This window comes from Martes martes, assembly GCF_963455335.1.
Source record: "Martes martes genome assembly, chromosome: 3".
NCBI classification, from domain to species: Eukaryota; Metazoa; Chordata; class Mammalia; order Carnivora; family Mustelidae; genus Martes; species Martes martes.
Window position 1 is genome coordinate 177,190,940 of NC_137890.1, and position 17,778 is coordinate 177,208,717.

Below are 17,778 nucleotides of genomic sequence, written 5' to 3' on the forward strand. Positions count from 1 at the left end.
TCTCTAATATTAAAGAATTGCATGTAAATTCTCAAATAAATGCACAGACTATTACCTCACTTTTCTGGAGGAAAAACTTTCAGCATCTTCAGCTCTTTGGCACGTGGCCATGACCTCAAGCTAACAAATAGGAAGAACAATTAATCAAGTATAAGGAGCAAAAAAAAAAAAAGAAGTTCCTGAACAGCTGAGCAGCCACCAGCTCCACGCACGCCTTGTGCTCCTCCCTAAGTCACACAGCAGAATGATTGAAAATATTTGTGACACAAAGACAGCCCTAACACGCAACTGCTGCTGCCCGAGAGAAAAACAGGAAGGCATCCCTAGTCAGTCAGCAAGAACTCGGGTCCGCGGCGGAGAGAGGGGATCGAAAGCAAGCGTGAGACTCAGTCTTTGCCTTCAAGCAATTTACATTCTTAGACTGCTCCATATAAAATCACCATTTTATAGGTAGTATTTTTTATATGTTCAGTCTAGTTGGACAAGCAAAACAATCAAATGTTAAACCATAGTAAAGAGTACAAAACAGCATCAAGTTCTGTGTTAAATTATATGATATAAAAGTAAATCATACGAAGCACAAGAGATCTGTAACAGCTGAAGTAGCCAACAATGGCTTTCCAGATCAAGCTGACTAGATCTGAGCCATGAAGCCCTGGTGAAATTTAAAGAAGTGTTAAGTGAAACCTGAGATAGAGGAAATGAGGCACAGGAGAAAGAGGAAGCATATTCTGTACAGGAAAAAATTTTCTCGCAACGGAAGATACATAGTAAATGGAAAATAAGCTTGGATAAGTAGTGTAGAATCAGCTTACGGAGACACTTGCACACCAAGCAAAAATGTAAGCTCAGGTCTTGTCCAGTTCCCTCGTACACTGTGTACCTAGGACATAGTCACTCAATAGCATTTTATGAAATGAATGAGTGAAGTGTTCTTACTAATAACAAAATAAGAAGTCACCAAGATTCGAAAGAAGAGATGATACTTGATAAAAATGATATCCAAAACTGATTAGTGTATATGCTGGATGGGCCAAAGGGAAAAGACTGGCATCCAAAAATAAAACTAGAAGATGACTTCATTAATCTAGAGAGGAGTGGTAATAGCTGGGGCAAGATAGGAAGAGAAGACTTGCACCAGAGATATTCAAAAGAGAACCAGCGTGAACCTTGAAAACATTACGCTGAGTGAAAGAAGTCACAAAAACACCATATATTGTATGAGTCTATTTACGTGAAATGTCCAGAAGGGGTAAATCTATAGAGACAAAAAAAAAAAAAAAAAGATTATTGGTTCCCTAGGGCTTGGGGGAAGGGAGACAGGTTACAGGGGAAGAGGGAGTAACTGCTAATAGGTACAGGGTTTTTTGCAAGTGTTGATGAAATGTTCTAAAATCGACCATGATGATGGTTCACAACTCTGTGAGTATACTAAAAACCATTTAATTGTAGACTTTACATAGGTGAATTACATGGCACATGAATTATATCTCAAAGATGTTATTAAAAAGGAGAGGGAATTAATAAATATGGTGAATGACAATATATATGTGTTTGATGGAGAAAAATGAACCATTCACTGTAGACTACGTAATTTCCAGTTTGAATCTCATGGAAGTAGTAAGAATATCCGCTAACACTATTATTACATAAAATTATTTTAGGATCACTGGATGATGAAATAAGCCATAGAACATAAGTAAGAGATATAATATTAGAAAGGAAGGGACCAAGTGATTACATTCAGAAAACCCAAAAGATTCACCTAAAAATTATTTGCATTCATGAAAATTCAGTATTATGTATAAGATATACACAAATGTCAATATATTGTAAATACCAGCAATAGCTAATAAGAAAATATATTATATAAAAGTTTAACCTTGAAATAACCTAAATAATAGTGTGAGTGGCTTATATAAGGGAAAAAAACAAAATTTTATTAAGCAATAACAAATGAAGATTTAATAAAATGGAGATATAGGTGAGGTTCTTTTTTTTTTTTAAAGAAAGTATCTTTTATTCTTAGCATGCTGAGAATTCTTTTTTTTTTTTTTAAGATTTTATTTATTTACTTGACTGACAGAGATCACAAGTAGGCAGAGAGGCAGGCAGAGAGAGAGAGGAGGAAGCAGGCTCCCTGCTGAGCAGAGAGCCCGATGCGGGAACTTGATCCCAGAACCCTGGGATCATGACCTGAGCCGAAGGCAGAGGCTTTAACCCACTGAGCCACCCAGGTGCCCCTAGGTGAGGTTCTTTGATAGGGAGAACAAATATTATAAAGATACCAGTCCCCAAATTAATTTTTTTTAAGATTTTTTTCTATTTATTTGAGAGAGACCAGAGCTTGATCCCAGAACCCCAGGCAGATGCTTAAGTGACTGAGCCACCCAGATTAATTTTTTAAAGCTTATCAAAGTCTCCAGGTAGGAATAAATTTACATTTCTGCCAGTATAAATTTAGTGAAATATTTCAAAAGTCTTCAAATTGTTCACGGCCTTTATCTCAAAGAAGTTCCCTAATAGAGAAAAAAAAATTGATGGGATGCCCGGGTGGCTCTGTCGGTTAAGCATCTGACTTCAGCTCAGGTCATGATCTCAGGGTCCTAGGATCGAGTCCCACATTGGGCTTCACACTCAGCGGGGAGTCTGTTTCTCCCTCTCACTCAGCCCTCCTCTCTCTCTGTCTCTCTCTCAAATAAATAAAATCTTTAAAAAAGAAAAACCTTTGTGCATAAGATGACCAGTCTTCTCCTTTAGATCCTAGATGATAACTGTCATGTCTTCCTCCACATCTTCCCTTTACACCCTCAGTTCCTCCAAACAACTGTTACTCACCTGGTTTCCGGACTGTTCTATATCCTGATGTTTTCCTCTAAATGGACTGTATTTTGTTAGTGCATCTCAGCATGTGTCATTAACATTGGTTGTTTAGGAAAGAGTAACATAAGTAAAACCAAACCCAGCTGCACTATCGTTACCGCAATTTAGAAATAACCCTATGACACATTGGAAAGTGTTTACCGGTGGTTGGTATAAGATTTGGTAGTGGTTATTTCTTAGAAAGTGTGTATCATGTGGTGGTATTAGGAGTACATGTTACTGGGATTTATTGAAGTTAATTGTTCTTAAGAAAAGATAAATAAAAGCAGGTCAACCTATGGCTTCCTGAAGGAAGTGCAGAGGAGATTAAGTGAAAGAATGGTGGAAAATGCACTTGCTTGACTCAAAAAACAGCCAGCATATTTTCCACCCCTTTTATTAAGAAAAAAAAATCCAATCTTATAAAGCAGTGAACCTTATTTTTCTGCATCTTAATACCAAAATGTTTGAAAAAAACAGTTTTTAAAATGCAAAAAAGCTATATATATATATATACACATACATACAGAGTGAAAGACTTGGTTTTCCAACTGTTCCCTTCCTTAGAGTTAACTGCTGTTACATTCATTTTTAAAACATTGTAAGATTATTCCATGATGTTTAAAAACCACTTTGAGTTTTTCGTCTCCAGTATTATGTATGGCTTCATTTTTTGCAAAATACATTATTACATTCCTTATAGTCTTTTTATTTGCTACTGCTAGTTATTCACCTTGACATCATAATTTCTCTTTAAGTATGATTTACTACATTTCTCTCAGATGTTATTTGTATGTAAAATTGTCATTTTAATTCTGTATTTATTTGAAATTATCCAGCTATATTATCAGTTATGTCCAGCTATTTCCAAATTAAATTTAATCTTCATTGTTTTATATCAAAATCGGCATGTATACGTGTATGCATGAATGAGAGAGAAGGCAGATTTTTTTTCTTGTTAGTATTGAACTGCTAAAGACTTTGAGGCCTATTCAGTATTAGTTAAGTGAGGAAGGATCTGACTAGCCATTGGTTCCATCATGGTAATGGTGGGAGGCAGGCAGATGCAAAACAGCCGGACCTAGAAGCGACAATGGCGGACTTTAGAGCCTGTGCCTCAGTAGGAGCAAGCAGCCCCTAGTCACAACCAGGATCCTCAGCATATAGGAATTCAGGCCTACTTTTGTTAAATCTGATGATTTTTCAGAGGAAGCCAAAATTCTGAATTTTTCTGTAAAATCTCCCAATTATCAAATTGGCTCGTTTTCTAAAACACTGAGAGATTTAAAACAAACAGACAAATAAACAAAAAACCTTAGGCTCAATGTGGCTCTCAGACTGTCAGATTGCAGCCTCTTTATATTCACATACTTAGCAACAAAGGAAACCTATTTTTCCACATTTGTTACATGTTTCAGGGGAGATGGTAAAAAAGCTGTACTATTAACTCATCAGAAGATAGATATTATTGAATTTACAACATAAAATTCTACATTAATATTTAGCTTGTCTGTTTTCTATTTGGGGAAGTCCACCACATCCCACTTATACCTCACCGTAACGGTAAGTTGGGATATAAAGTAGTGTTCCCCATTTGTCTGTCCTCGATTCCCTGTATCACACTATAGAGAAAGAGGAATACAGAAGAAGTTTCAACATCTTCATTTTCCAACCTCCGGTGGTTTAAACCAGACAGTTCTTTTGGAGTGAAAGTACTAGGTCTTTTCTTTCTCAGAGTTGCTCAGAAATTATAATTAGAGGTTTTCCTGTTGTGTAAAGGAAAGGAATTCCAGTCCTCCTGTGTCTACAAGATTTCGGTTCTCAATGGATTTGCTTCCCTGTCCCATTTCTCTTTCTCCAGGTGATAGAGGGGAAGCTGGCTCCATTCTTGGGCAAGGTCATTAAATTTGCCACCTCACACGTGTACAGCTGCAGTCTTTGTAGCCAGAAGGGGTTCATCTGTGAAATCTGTAACAATGGAGAGATCCTCTACCCTTTTGAAGATATTTCAACAAGCAGGTACAGAATCTCTTGTCTTACAAAAGTACACCTGAATGTGTCACATGCTGTTTCACTTGGTCAGATCAGGACAACTTTCAGTCAAGTACTGTATCTCTGTCTCTTACCTTGTAGCTGATTTCCCTTATTCTTGGAGAACACTTTTTACCCTTTGGTTTCCTATGTTTATTCCCAGCTCACTTCACGAATATCTTTATCCAGAATGAGATAAGAGTTGCAAAGAAACGTCACCTATCTCTGCCTTCTTAGGTAATGAAGCGTGTTCAGATTCATTTTTAGAATGAAGATCAGGGAGGAAGAATCCTCACAACACTTCAGGGCTAAGTGATAGGCCATGGGAAATCGCAGTCTTAGAGTAAGGCTAAAACTGGACCGACCGCCAGGAATAAAACTACAAGACACTGGGGAACAGCTGTCTGGCTCACCACATGCTTTTCTCCACAGATGCACTGCAGTGTGGTGATGAAAGTTTTAGGATCCAAAGGAGAGAAAAGTGGGAGTTTGTGTGGGATTATTTTTCTAACCAAAGTAATATTTGGGCATCATCACATTCATTGATTGATGGATGATTTTCTTCCCCCACTAACTTGAGAGTGGGGTTTTTTACTATTGCTTTTCTTGAATCACAAAATGATACATATCACTTTTCCTTTCATTCCAAAAGCATCATAGAAATATATACTGTTTATTGTCTGTGCACTGGCTTCTTTGGCCATGAAATCATGCCTCATTTCCCACCCAGCAGGGCTCACTTACGCTGTGGTTCAGAACAGAAGGGAAGGCACGTAGCCAGGGCGGGCTGAAGCATGTAGGGTGAAGAGAAAATATTAAGAGTTGACTCAGCCCTTCTGGCCTCTTCTTAAACCCAAAGACTCTTTGTAAACATACAGGAACTTGGGTTGGCCCCACACACAGAAAGACACACACACACATACACACACACTCTCCAACCTCATTTCCTGAATACAGGTCCCCAACTCATAGCCTAGAGATTATAGACTTCTTTAAAATGTACACCACACAAAAACTTGTACACAGATGTTCATAGCAGTATTCATAATAGCCAAAAAGTGGAAACAGCATAAATGTCCATTAACTGATGAATGGATAAACAAGATGTGGTATATCCATACAATGGAATACGATTTAGCCTGAAAAAGAACCTGACACATGCTGCCAGTGTAGGTGAACCTCAAAACCATTATGCCAGGTGAAAGAAGCTAGACACAAAGGGCCACGTATTTTATATTCTATGTATATGAAATGTCCCAAATAGCCAAATCCATAGAGACAGAAAGTAGATTAGTAGTTGCCAGGGACATCAGGGAAAGGAAAGAGAGTAACTCCTAATGAGTACAGATTTGTTTTAGGAGGGACAAAAATGTTCTGGAATTACTGTGGTGATGATTACATGGTCTTTTGAATATGTTAAAAATCAGTGAATTGTATACTTTAAAAGAATGAATTTTATGGTATATATATGGTGTATATATATTGCAATCAATGTTTAAAAAATAAAAATTAAATTATATATAATTTAATTTGGTAAATATGGTATAAACCATATGCTAGGTCACAAAACAAGTTTCAAATTTTTTTTAAAGATTTTATTTATTTATTTGAGAGCAAGAGAGAGAGCGAGCAAGCATAAGCATGGGGGAGGGGCAGAGGGAGAAACAAACTCGCCACTAAGCAAGGAACCCAGTTTGGCGCTTGATCCTAGAACCCTGCAATCATGAGCTGAGCCGAAGGCAAACACAACCAACTGAGCCACCCAGGTGTCCCACAATTTTCAATAAATTCTTTAAACATTGAAACCATACCAGATATATTCTCTGATACACTGAATTAAGATCTCCAATAGAAAAAAATCTGAGAAACTCTGAGAAATATTTGGAAATTAAACAATACACCCTAAAAACTTATATGTCAAAAGAAAAAATAAATTATAAAAGAAATATGAAATATTTTGAAATGAATGAAAATGAAATATAAAATATCAAAATGTATAGAATGCAGCTAAAATAGTACTTAGAGTGAAACCTATAGCTATAAACATATCATGAAAAACATGACAGAAAAAAAAAGAAGAAAGGTCTCAAATCCATTACCAAAAAAATCCACTTTAAGGGTCTAGATAACAAAGAGCAAACTAAATCCAAAGCAAGCAGAGGAAAGGAGAGAGTAAAGATTACAGCAGGTATCAATGAGATGAAAGACAGAAAAAGAAAAATACATTATATGTTTATTAAAATAAAAAAAAAATAAAGACAGAAAAAGAGTACATCAATTAAACCACAAGTTGTTTCTTTGAAAGAATCAACAAAATTGACAGCTCTTTGGCTAGGACCAAGAAATTAAGAGAAAAGACACAACTACTCAAAATCAGGAAGGAAAAAGCAATTAAAAGAATTATAAAGAGATAGCATAAATGACTTTATTCCAACAAGTTAGACAACTTAGATGAAATGGTAAATTTCTAGAAAGACAAATTACCAAAATAGACTCAAGAAGAAATAGAAATATGAATAGCCCTATAACAAGTAAAAAAACTGAATTAGTTATTTTTAAATCTTCCCATAAAGAAACCAGATGGCTTCACGGATATTTTGTTAAATATTTAAAGAAATAATACCAATCCTTCACAAAGGGATAAAGAGAGGTGTTACCTAATGATAAAGGGGTCAGTTTTCCAAGAAGACACAATAGTCAACATGCACGAGCAGAGTTAAGATACATGCGGCAAAAAAACTAATAGAACTAGGAGGAGAAACAGACAAACCCACAACTATACATATATCTCCAGTATTAGTAAGACTTCAACACCCGTCTGGCAGTAACTGACAGATCCAGCAGCAGAAAATCAGTTTAAGCATATCATTAAACTGAAAGGCACTATCAGTCAACTGGGCCTAATTGACGTCTTTGCCAATTCACATTGTTCATCCAACAACAACAGAATATGCATTCTTCTCAAGCTCACATGAACATTTAACAAGAGAGGCCATATTCTGGGCCATAAAATACATCTGAACAAATATACAAAATAGATATCTTGCAAAGTATGCTCTCAGACCATAATGTAATTAAACTAGAAATCAGTAACAGAACAATACCTGCAAAATCCCAACATATTTGGGGGTTAACAATATATTTCTAAATAACACATGAATTGATCATTTATGTCCACACAAAATGCTGCACACAGATGTCTATAGTGGGTCTACTCATAATCGCCAAAAACTGGGAACAACCAAGACATCTTTCGTGTGTGGATGGATAAATAAACTGTGGTATATCCGTGCAATGGAATATTATCCAGTGATTAAAGAAATGAACTATCAAGCCACAAAAGGACACAGAGGAAACTTAAATGCATATTACAGAGTAAAAGAAGCCAGTCTGAAAAGGCTACCTACTGTATGAGTCCAACCATATGACATTCTGAAAGGGGCAAAACCGTAGACAGTAAAAAATAAAATAAAATCAGTGATTACCAGGGGCTCCAGAGTACATAAGGAAAGATGAATAGGTAAAGCACAGGAATATTTTGGGGGCAGTAAAGTTATTCTTCCCATTATACATTTGTCAAAACCCATAGAACTGTACAACACAGAGTGAACCTTAGACTGTGGACTTTAGTTGATAATAATGTATCAGTATTAGTTCATTCATCATAACCAATTCACCACACTAATGCAAGTTTATGATAATAGAGAAAACTAGGGGTGAGGGTAGTAATATGGAGACTCTGTACTATCTACTCATTTTTTTGTCAATCTAAAACTGTCCTAAAAAATAAAGTCCATTAAAAAAAAAAAAACCCACAATGCATTCAACTGAACAGTTGACTCAAATACCAAAGCTAATCAATGTTAATAAACTTTATTAGAACAATTTTAGACTTACAGAAAAATCATAAATATGGTAAAGAGAATTTCCATACCCCACACCCAATTTCCCCATTAACATCTTACATTAATATGGTATATTTGTTATAATTCATGAGTCAATATTGATATATTATTATTAGCTAAAGTCCATAGCTTTTTCAGATTTCCTTAGTTTTTACCTAATTGGTTTTTTTCTGTTCCAGAATACCACATTATATGTATTTGTGACATCTCCTTAGGCTCCTCTTGACTAACAATTTCTCACACTTTGTTGTTAGGACATTGACAGTTTTGAGGAGGACTAGTCAAGCATTTTGTGGAATCCCTCTGTGGGGATGGACTTAATGTTTTTCTAATGATCAGACTGGGTTTTACAGGCTTGGGGAGGAAGACCACAGACACAAAGTGCCATTCTCATCACATCAGACCACGGGCACATACTGTCAGCGTGACTTACCACGGCAGTGTTTGTGTCCGGTTTCTCCACGGTAGGAGCTCTTCCCCCCAACCTTTTCCATATTATCCAATACTTAAAGAGTGAAGGTTATGTTCCAGTTCCCTCAGGAGTGGAGTTTATACAAAGTTATTTGGAATTCTGCCTGTGTGATTTGTCTCTTCTTTCCATTTATTTTTCCGAAGTATTTCTTTGTACCAGCATGGACACATGCATATTTATTTTACATTTTGGGTTATAATCCAAGATTACTTAGTTTGTTTCTCACACTATTCCAGCTTTGGCCATCCAGCTCTTGTAGCTGGCTCCTGCATCACTTTGATATACTCAAATCATTGTGGGGTTTTTTATTTTGATCATTTCTGTACTTTCGTGTGCTACCAGATGGCCCAGCCTCATCATATATATTTCTTGCCCTAATCCTAGAAGTAGCCATTTCACCAAAGAGCACAGGTTCCTTTTATTGGAGAATATGAAACCAACATGAGTTGCTAGGTTGCACACACATTTTTCAAGGCCCTCAGTCCCAGGATTCATCCCATGACTAAGGGAGAGATGCTTCCCTCTGACTACATATCAGAATCTCCTGTGAGACTTATTGGATTTTTTTTTAATACTCTGAGAATCTGTCTTCAAAGTTGCCCGCATGTGATTCCGCATCACAGCCAGAAGAAAGAATCACTCCTCTAAGATAGCTGTGACCATAGGCAGAGGTGCCAGATTCTTATTATCAGAAAGACCACATTAGCACATCTGTGGATTCAGGGAACCCTTTACCCAGCAGGAGGGAATATGTAGGTGTTTAGAATGTTCTGTTTCTCTCTTGGTCAGATGCAGCTCTCTAAGCTTGGACAAATGTCTAAGAGCAAAGGAGTCCTCACCAGCCTCCCTGGCATTCCAGGTTTGATAATACTTTCCAGGAACTCACTGAGCTTTCTCTTGGTGTTCAGTTTCCAGTTAAACACTGGGAACAGTTTATGCAAGTCTCTGGGAAAGGATAAAAATAAACACTAATAAAAGATTTATTAAAGGAAAACTTTAATCAGAAGTTGAGTTGCAGGGCCATCTGGGTAGCTCAGTCGGTTAAGTGTCTGACTCTTGATTTCCACTAAGGTCGTGATCTCAGGGTTGTGAGATTGAGCCCCATGTGGGCTCCGCACTGGGTGTGGAACCTGCTTCAGATTCTCTCCCTCCCTTTCCCTCTGCCCTGTCCACTCCAATTTAAAAAAAAAAATCAAATTGCAGTTTGAAAACATGTCCATAAAGATATGCTGAATAAATACATGTGATAAATAAAAATAAATGTGAATAATGGAGTAATTTTTAAAATTTACACATAACTGAAATTTTTATAGGTAAAGTAATGTGAAACCTGGGATTTGCTTCAAAATAATCTGATGGTGGCAAAAAATAATAATTTGACTGTGGAGAAGAGGGAATAGATATAAATGAAAGATAATTGTTGAAGCTATGTGATAGCTATGCAGGGAATTATTATACTAGTCTCTCTACTTTTGAATATGTTTGAAATTTTCCATTATTACATTTAAAAATCTATCGGTAAAAAACTTAGATATGATGCATTTAGTGTATTTGTTACCATATATCCTCGACCACCTTGCTAAAGTCAACACCTCTGTGTCCTCAGAAGTTTAAATACCATTTGAACAGCATAATTGCCACTCAGTTAAAAAAAAAAAAATCCACAAGCACTGGAACTATCCATTCTTTGAATAAATGATTTATTGAGCATGCTGTGTTTGTGCATTGGGCTGGACTCTGGAGACACACGGTGAACATGGCTGCTCCTCGCTCACAAGCAGTTGTGAGTCTCTACTAAGAGACACTGAGCCATTAGGTAGTTGTGTGGAAGTGTTGGAGGAGCCGTGGTCTAGGGGGTGGACCTGGAGCTCCAAGAAGGGGCATCGCTCATAGGAGTCATGGACATTGTAGGTGAGAAAGCAGTTGCACGATTTCTAAAACTGTGAGAGAGCTCTATGTTGAATTCGAAAGTATGTATTCGAAGTATGTACTTCAGTATTAGAATATACTGGGTTCTAACATGCATAATTGATTACGACCATGTGTCAAACACAGGTCAGCTCTGCAGACTTTCTTTTCCTTATTGAATTAATTGTTATGCAGGAGGAAGCTTCATGAATATGTCATTTAACAATAGAGTCCGAGTATTAATTTTTAGAGCATGGTCTCTGACAGACCGAGAGCCAGTGTTGGGGTTGAAGGGACGTGGCGCTAATATGTACTGGTCCTGGTGCCAACAGTTTACGTATCTCGTCCTTTCATTCTCAGGCCAGTCCTCTGAGGGAATCCTGTCCCCTCCATTTGATAATGGGGAAGCCTAGGTTCAGAGGAGGCAATGAACTTGACCCAAGAGATAAAGCCAAAACTGGAACCCGATACATCTGACTCCAAAATCCATGCTTTTTCCATTAGCCATTACAGTTTCTTCTGTACCTTCACTCTTCAGACCGTTTTTGCAGTATACCCCCCAAAAGACATGTGAAGATATTACGTCCCTCTGTCATTAAAGAAGGCTCCCCCAAACTGTTGTTTTGAATTCTCCCTATATGTGCCATCCTGAAAGTTTTTTTTTTAAAGATTTTATTTATTTGACAGAGATCACAAGTAGGCAGAGAGTCAGGCAGAGAGAGAGAGAGGGAAGCAGGCTCCCTGCTGAGCAGAGACCCCCCGATGTGGGGCTCGATCCCAGGACCCTGGGATCATGACCTGAGCCCAAGGCAGCCGCTTAACCAACTGAGCCACCCAGGTGCCCCCATCCTGAAAGTTTTAACACTTGGAGCAGTAGGACAGAGTTAGATTAAGGTGGGGGTAAGATACTACGCCTTTCTTTGATAAAATGGCTGATGGTGTGTGGGGAGAGACCACAGTGGAGCTCCCCTCTCTGTACATTGCTAGGCGGGTCACGAGGCCCAGGGGTGCCTGTGGGAGCTGACAATGTGCCTAACTCGGGCTCAGTAGGCAGACCCCCCTTTGCTGCTCCATCACACCTCCTCCATTCAGACGATAATGCCCGCAGTTTTACACTGAGATAGTCTTTCTTCTCCAACACAAATTAATCACATACCTCTCTCTGACTTAAACAGAAAAACACTAAAATCCAAGTTACAAGATTTTAAATACAATAGTAAGATCCAGGAACACAGAACTTAAGCCTAATCCAACATTTACACTCCTAGAAAAAAGAAAGCACAGCTTTCAGAGAGACAAACATTCTGTTAAAACAGCAATAAAACTCCACATACCCTCCTTGATCGAGAGTAAGAAATAAAAGCTCTAACTTCCGAATTACAAATCATCAGAGTAGACTGATACCACTCTAAAACTTAAGGGAAAGCAGTGAATATAAAAGCAAAAAAGTTGCATATATCCACATGGTGACCCAGGACTTAAATTTTCTTTTTTTTAAACCCTTAAATTGCCTCTTCTCCAGCTTCTTTCCTCTCCTCTTCTTTCTGACATCTCTGCATATCACTAATCTTGTCTGGCATTAAAGACGTAATGCTGCTGAAGAGACCATCCTGCTGCACACATTTGTGTGAAGATGCCATTCCTGAATCCTGAAATGCTTCCAGATCACAAGTACATAAATACTTCATCTTAAAAACACTCAGCATGCATTTTAACATGGAACTTACAAAATATACCAACTATCATAAATCAGTTCCATCCTTTCTGTCTGATCCATTTGGCTTTGTTAATTCTTTCATGTGACATAAAAATCATCCCCACAAGCTTTCCAATATGGAAAATATTGCCCTTCAAGACTTTATGACCCCTATACCATTTGGGGCTATATTTACATGTAGGTATACTGTAAGAAGATTATACTTAACACTGAGTCTGGTGTGTTCCATATAATAGGCATTCCATAAATAGTTACTGTTTGGTTCAGCTCTCCCTACCATATCATGTGCATTCACTAAGAACACTGGCAAAGGGGCGCCTGGGTGGCTCAGTGGGTTAAAACCTCTGCCTTAGGCTCAGGTCATGATCCAAGGGTCCTGGGATCGAGCCCCACATCGGGTTCTCTGCTCAGCAGGGAGCCTGCTTCCTCCTCTCTCTCCCTGCCTGCCTCTCTGACTAGTTGGAATCTCTGTTTATCAAATAAATAAATAAAATCTTTAAAAAAAAAAAAGTTCATTTGAAAAATAAAAGAACACTGGCAAAGTTTTTTAAATAAACTGATTAGTTAAGAAAATTTAAAATACTTGCACCATCTGAAACAGAGAAAGATTCTTTAGATCTCACTTATATGTTAAATCAAAAAAACCCAAACTTGTTGACACAGAGTTGTGGTTGCCAGAGACAGGGGGTGAAGGTGGTCAAAAGGTAAAAAGTTATAGTTATCTAGTTATAAGATAAATAAGTTCTGGGGATGTAATGTTCAGCGTGGTGACTTAAGATAATGTACTATATCATATATTTGAAAGTTTCTAAAGGAGTGGTAGATCCTAAAAGTTCTCATCACAAGAAGAAATTTTTAACCACATGAGGTGATGGATGTTAACTAAACACTGTGGTCATCATTTCACAATATATACACCTATCAACTCATCATGTTGTACACCAGAAACTAATAAATGTTAAACATCAATTATATCTCAATAAAACTGGGGGGACATACTGCAAAGATAGAGGAGTACAGTGAAAGTCTGAGTTCACTACTTTATACATAAGCTTTACCTATAAACTTGAAGCAACTGACCTACTGTTTAAAGTGTTTCCGTGTGTGAACATCAGCCTGTCCAGGTTCCCAACATTCACTTGCCCAAGGAAAGGCATCCGGGGGAAGTGTTCTTCCATTGAGGGGAGGTCATTTGTAGCTCAGCGGTTACTCTTCCGAAAGGGTTCTGTGTTTTCTGAAGCACTAAGGTTTGGAGAAGCAGAATGAGCATAACTTGCCAGTTTTTCTTTGTATACAGTAGTTGGTCACTCCTTGCCCTCCTCCAAGAAACAAGTGCGCCCAGAACCCTGAACTTATCAACACCAAACTCTTACCGGTTGCGTTAACATACTCTGACACCATGTCCAATTTGCACACATTTCAGGAACATTTCCTACATATGTCTATTGAGAATGAACACTGGCCTCATAGAAAACCCATAGCAGGTGAATTTCTAACAGGGCCTGTCCTCTTTTTCATTTGAAAACCTGATTTTGTTAGATTGGCTTACTGAAAAAGGCCTCCCAAACCCCATTGCTTTCCTCCACCCGGCCAAATTTCAGAAAGGCCCATCTTGTACTGAAGAACATAGAGGCTCCTCCCAGGGTCCCAGAACCCTTGTGAGTTGGCCTGTGTCATTTTACATTTCATGGCGGCCCACACAGCCCTGTCCCTGAGCCTCTCAGCTTATTGCAGCCCGGTCTTTGGTCTTTGCCTTGGCACTTCCCGTCCTTCCTGAAACTTCGTGCACACGTGAAGTGTCCAAACAGCTAACTGTCCTCGAACTTATAAAGGTTTGTTTAAAAGAGAGAAAGCAACTGCTTTATTATAAAATATGGGATCACTTCTTGCCTAGAAAATGCTGAGATGCATGGTTCTTCTCAGCACGACTTGAGCAGTCCACTAAGGGCTGTGTGTTCTGTGCCCTCATTCCCTTTGATTTGTCCCTGGAGGATAAACGCAGAGATGGCTTTGCCCAAAGTCGTCGCTTACTTAGGTGCCTAGAAACTCACCCAACCCCAGCTTTGCCAGCAGCCTTACAAAGACTCTTCCATTTTTCGAGGCGCCAATTATAGTTTGTCATGTCTTGAAAGAGAGTTTCATGTTTAGGCAGGAAGTTTTTGGCAGGGGTTGGGGAGCCGATCGGAACTCCAGAGGAGAACGAGAGAGCAGCACTGCCCAGAAGCTGGTCTTTCCCTGCGGCTTCCTATTTGTTCAGCCTTCGTTTTTGTCAGTCCTTGCACAAACAGACTGAACACCTGGATTATTCCCTCATCTGGACTCAAACACACGCACATTACATACCCCTTTCTCACTAATCAGCCTGACACATTCCTTTGTTGGTCAATGGTTCCAAAACAAACACTGTCAGTGCACCTAATTAGCAGGTTTGTGGGCCGCGCTTGGCAGTCCTGTTACATCCTGTTCGACAACAGACAACAGCCTTGGTGAGGCTGGGCTTAAGGGAGGGAACAGCTCTCCCCAAGGCAGAGACACTTTCTTAATGATATTTCCTTTCTGTGGCTTTTTTTGGGAAGCAGCCACTCAGTGCGCATTGTGATGAGGTGTGAGATTCCTGAAACAGCTAGAGAAAGTGTGGACTCCTCTTCTAGGTACCTTCGCTGAGGAACAATCTGTCTCCATCTGCTTATTGTTTGTTCCTCTCTGTGGTATTGAAGAGGAACTTTCTCCACATCCCCTGACAACGGTGATAGAGGATGAGATCCCTGCCTGTGTTCTAAAAGCATAAATTCACAAAGATAGAAAGGCCTGTGGAGAACATTCGGACATTGGGGGGGTGCAGAAAAACTCAAGCCCGGCAAGCTCATGGGTTTTGTGAGCGTCAGAAGCAGAGTGGTGACTTACCAAGAAGCAGTTCTACTCTTGGGCTCTATGACTGCCTGTTCTTAAATGTATTTATTGTGTCAATGAAGGTTTTCCTTGACTTCAAAAAACAACAAAAAAAAAAACCACCCTCATACACAATGCTTGTTTTTTTTGGCTTTTAAACTTTGGTCAAAGAGTAACTTGGTAAATAACATCTCACCTTGGCCTGTGGCTCCTATATTCACATGTCAAAATGTTTCAGAAAGTCTGCTAACACAGTCAAGACTGTTGCAAAACCCTCAGGGCTGACCTGACCCTTTATGCCATTAAATCACTTTATAAATATAGCGCATTTATAAACGTAGTCCTCGCTGGTGAGGCTGCTGCCATTGTTTCTTGAAGTCACTTGGTCATTTGAATAGATGGCTGTCATCTCCACCTAGACACATTTCTTACCAAGCTTTTTGTTAGGTGTCTGGTTAATACTGTGCAATCATCTTATCGCTAAGCAGTTCAGACAAACTTTTTTTGTTGAGTAGAGGCGGTAATGTTCAGCATTGTTTAACTCATGTTGTAATTTTCTGACCATACAAAGCTGATGTGCATTATAGAAAATTTGAAAAGTACACCAAAAGTATAAAAAAGAAGACTCTCCATACATATGTATGCATGTCTACTTTTTTAAAAAATTGGAAGTATATTAAATACATAGTTTTATATCCAGCTTTTTTATCACATCATATCATAATAAGTTTATAGATAGATTTTTATTGGCGGCTACTTTAACAGGAAGAAAATTTTATTGGTTCTAAAATCATTAAGATCCATTTAAAAAGTAGAGGCAGACTAGTCCATAGAAAGATCACTGGAGTAGGAATACGAAAGTCTAGATGTCATCCCTAACTCTTCCCCTGATTTGCTGTGTGACCATTGACAAGCCACCTTCCACCTCTGGGTTTGCCTACCTGGTGTATGATGGTGTTTTAAGCTCTTACTGACAAAGAAGGTAGAACTTCACTTCATTCAGCTCCTTTGCTTAGCATTTTATATTAGTCTGTTTGCTAGTTTGTCATGATGTTTTCAGCAAGGTTGACTCTTTTTGATACAATTTACCTATAGGGATTAAGATATAAATGCAAATTGTGATTCAGTCTACCATTTTGAAATAATAGCTCCATGAGGAAATGGACTTTTTTCTATTTTGCTCACTGCTCAATTATCTGCATTTAGAACAGCACATAGTAAATGCTCAATAAATAACTCATGAAGAGTTTCCTTTATTTTTAGTTTTTCAAATCTGCACTTTTCCATGTATTTTCTTTTATTTTAAATAACTTTTAAACCAATTTCAAGGAAACTCTCTACTTAAATGTAGACATCACCAAGATACATGACTTTATTGAATGATAGCAAGCATTCTATCGTATGTTAGGGATAGATATATTTTTCTGGCCCAGTGAAAACATTCATGTCAAAAACTTGAATCTTGCTAAGCCACTCAGATCATTTAACTCTCAAAACAACTTTTTGATCAATTTTTTTGTGTGTGTTTTTTCCTTCCCCATGTGACTGTAAATAAGTAACCTGAATACACAATAGGGAAGACAGGAGTGTTTACCTTTCCATACAAAAAATGTTGACTCTGCAGCCTGAGCGGTATGTTCTGAAATGAACTGTTTTATGCTTCAGAATTACAAAAGGTACAATAGTAACTTGGTTTTGCAGTATATGTTTTTGATATTGTGAGACTTTTTTTACCTAACGAATTATGGGACTACAGGTAGCAAGATCTTGTTAAACTGGCCTTTAAAAAAATCCTTTATTTCTTTTGGTTTTTATTTTGGCATCTAATGTATATTATCATGCCTGTATTAAACCACTTCAGTATTCTGAATATTAAACCACTCAATGGTGCCTCAGAAAGCATTGGCATATGCTATCCATACCTATCATTAATAATCATCTTCCAGTTCCTAATGCTTTCAAAGTGCTTAAAATAAAGAAAAGGCAGTCTGTAG

General features: G+C 38.1%; 1 protein-coding gene and 1 long non-coding RNA gene across 2 annotated transcripts in view; one reads left to right on the top strand and one right to left on the bottom strand.

Annotated features, from left to right (window-relative positions):
* The window catches only part of PLEKHM3 (pleckstrin homology domain containing M3), a gene marked incomplete at its 5' end in the record, with an annotated part of 151,861 nt that overhangs the window by 121,540 nt on the left and 12,543 nt on the right, over positions 1–17,778 (top strand). The window contains one exon of the mRNA XM_080797950.1: positions 4,724–4,881. Coding sequence (XP_080654076.1) covers positions 4,724–4,881 — 158 coding nt within the window. The remainder of the gene's footprint in view (positions 1–4,723; positions 4,882–17,778) is intronic.
* Positions 1–17,778, bottom strand: part of LOC308339360 — a 61,209-nt gene that overhangs the window by 32,243 nt on the left and 11,188 nt on the right. The window lies entirely within an intron of this gene.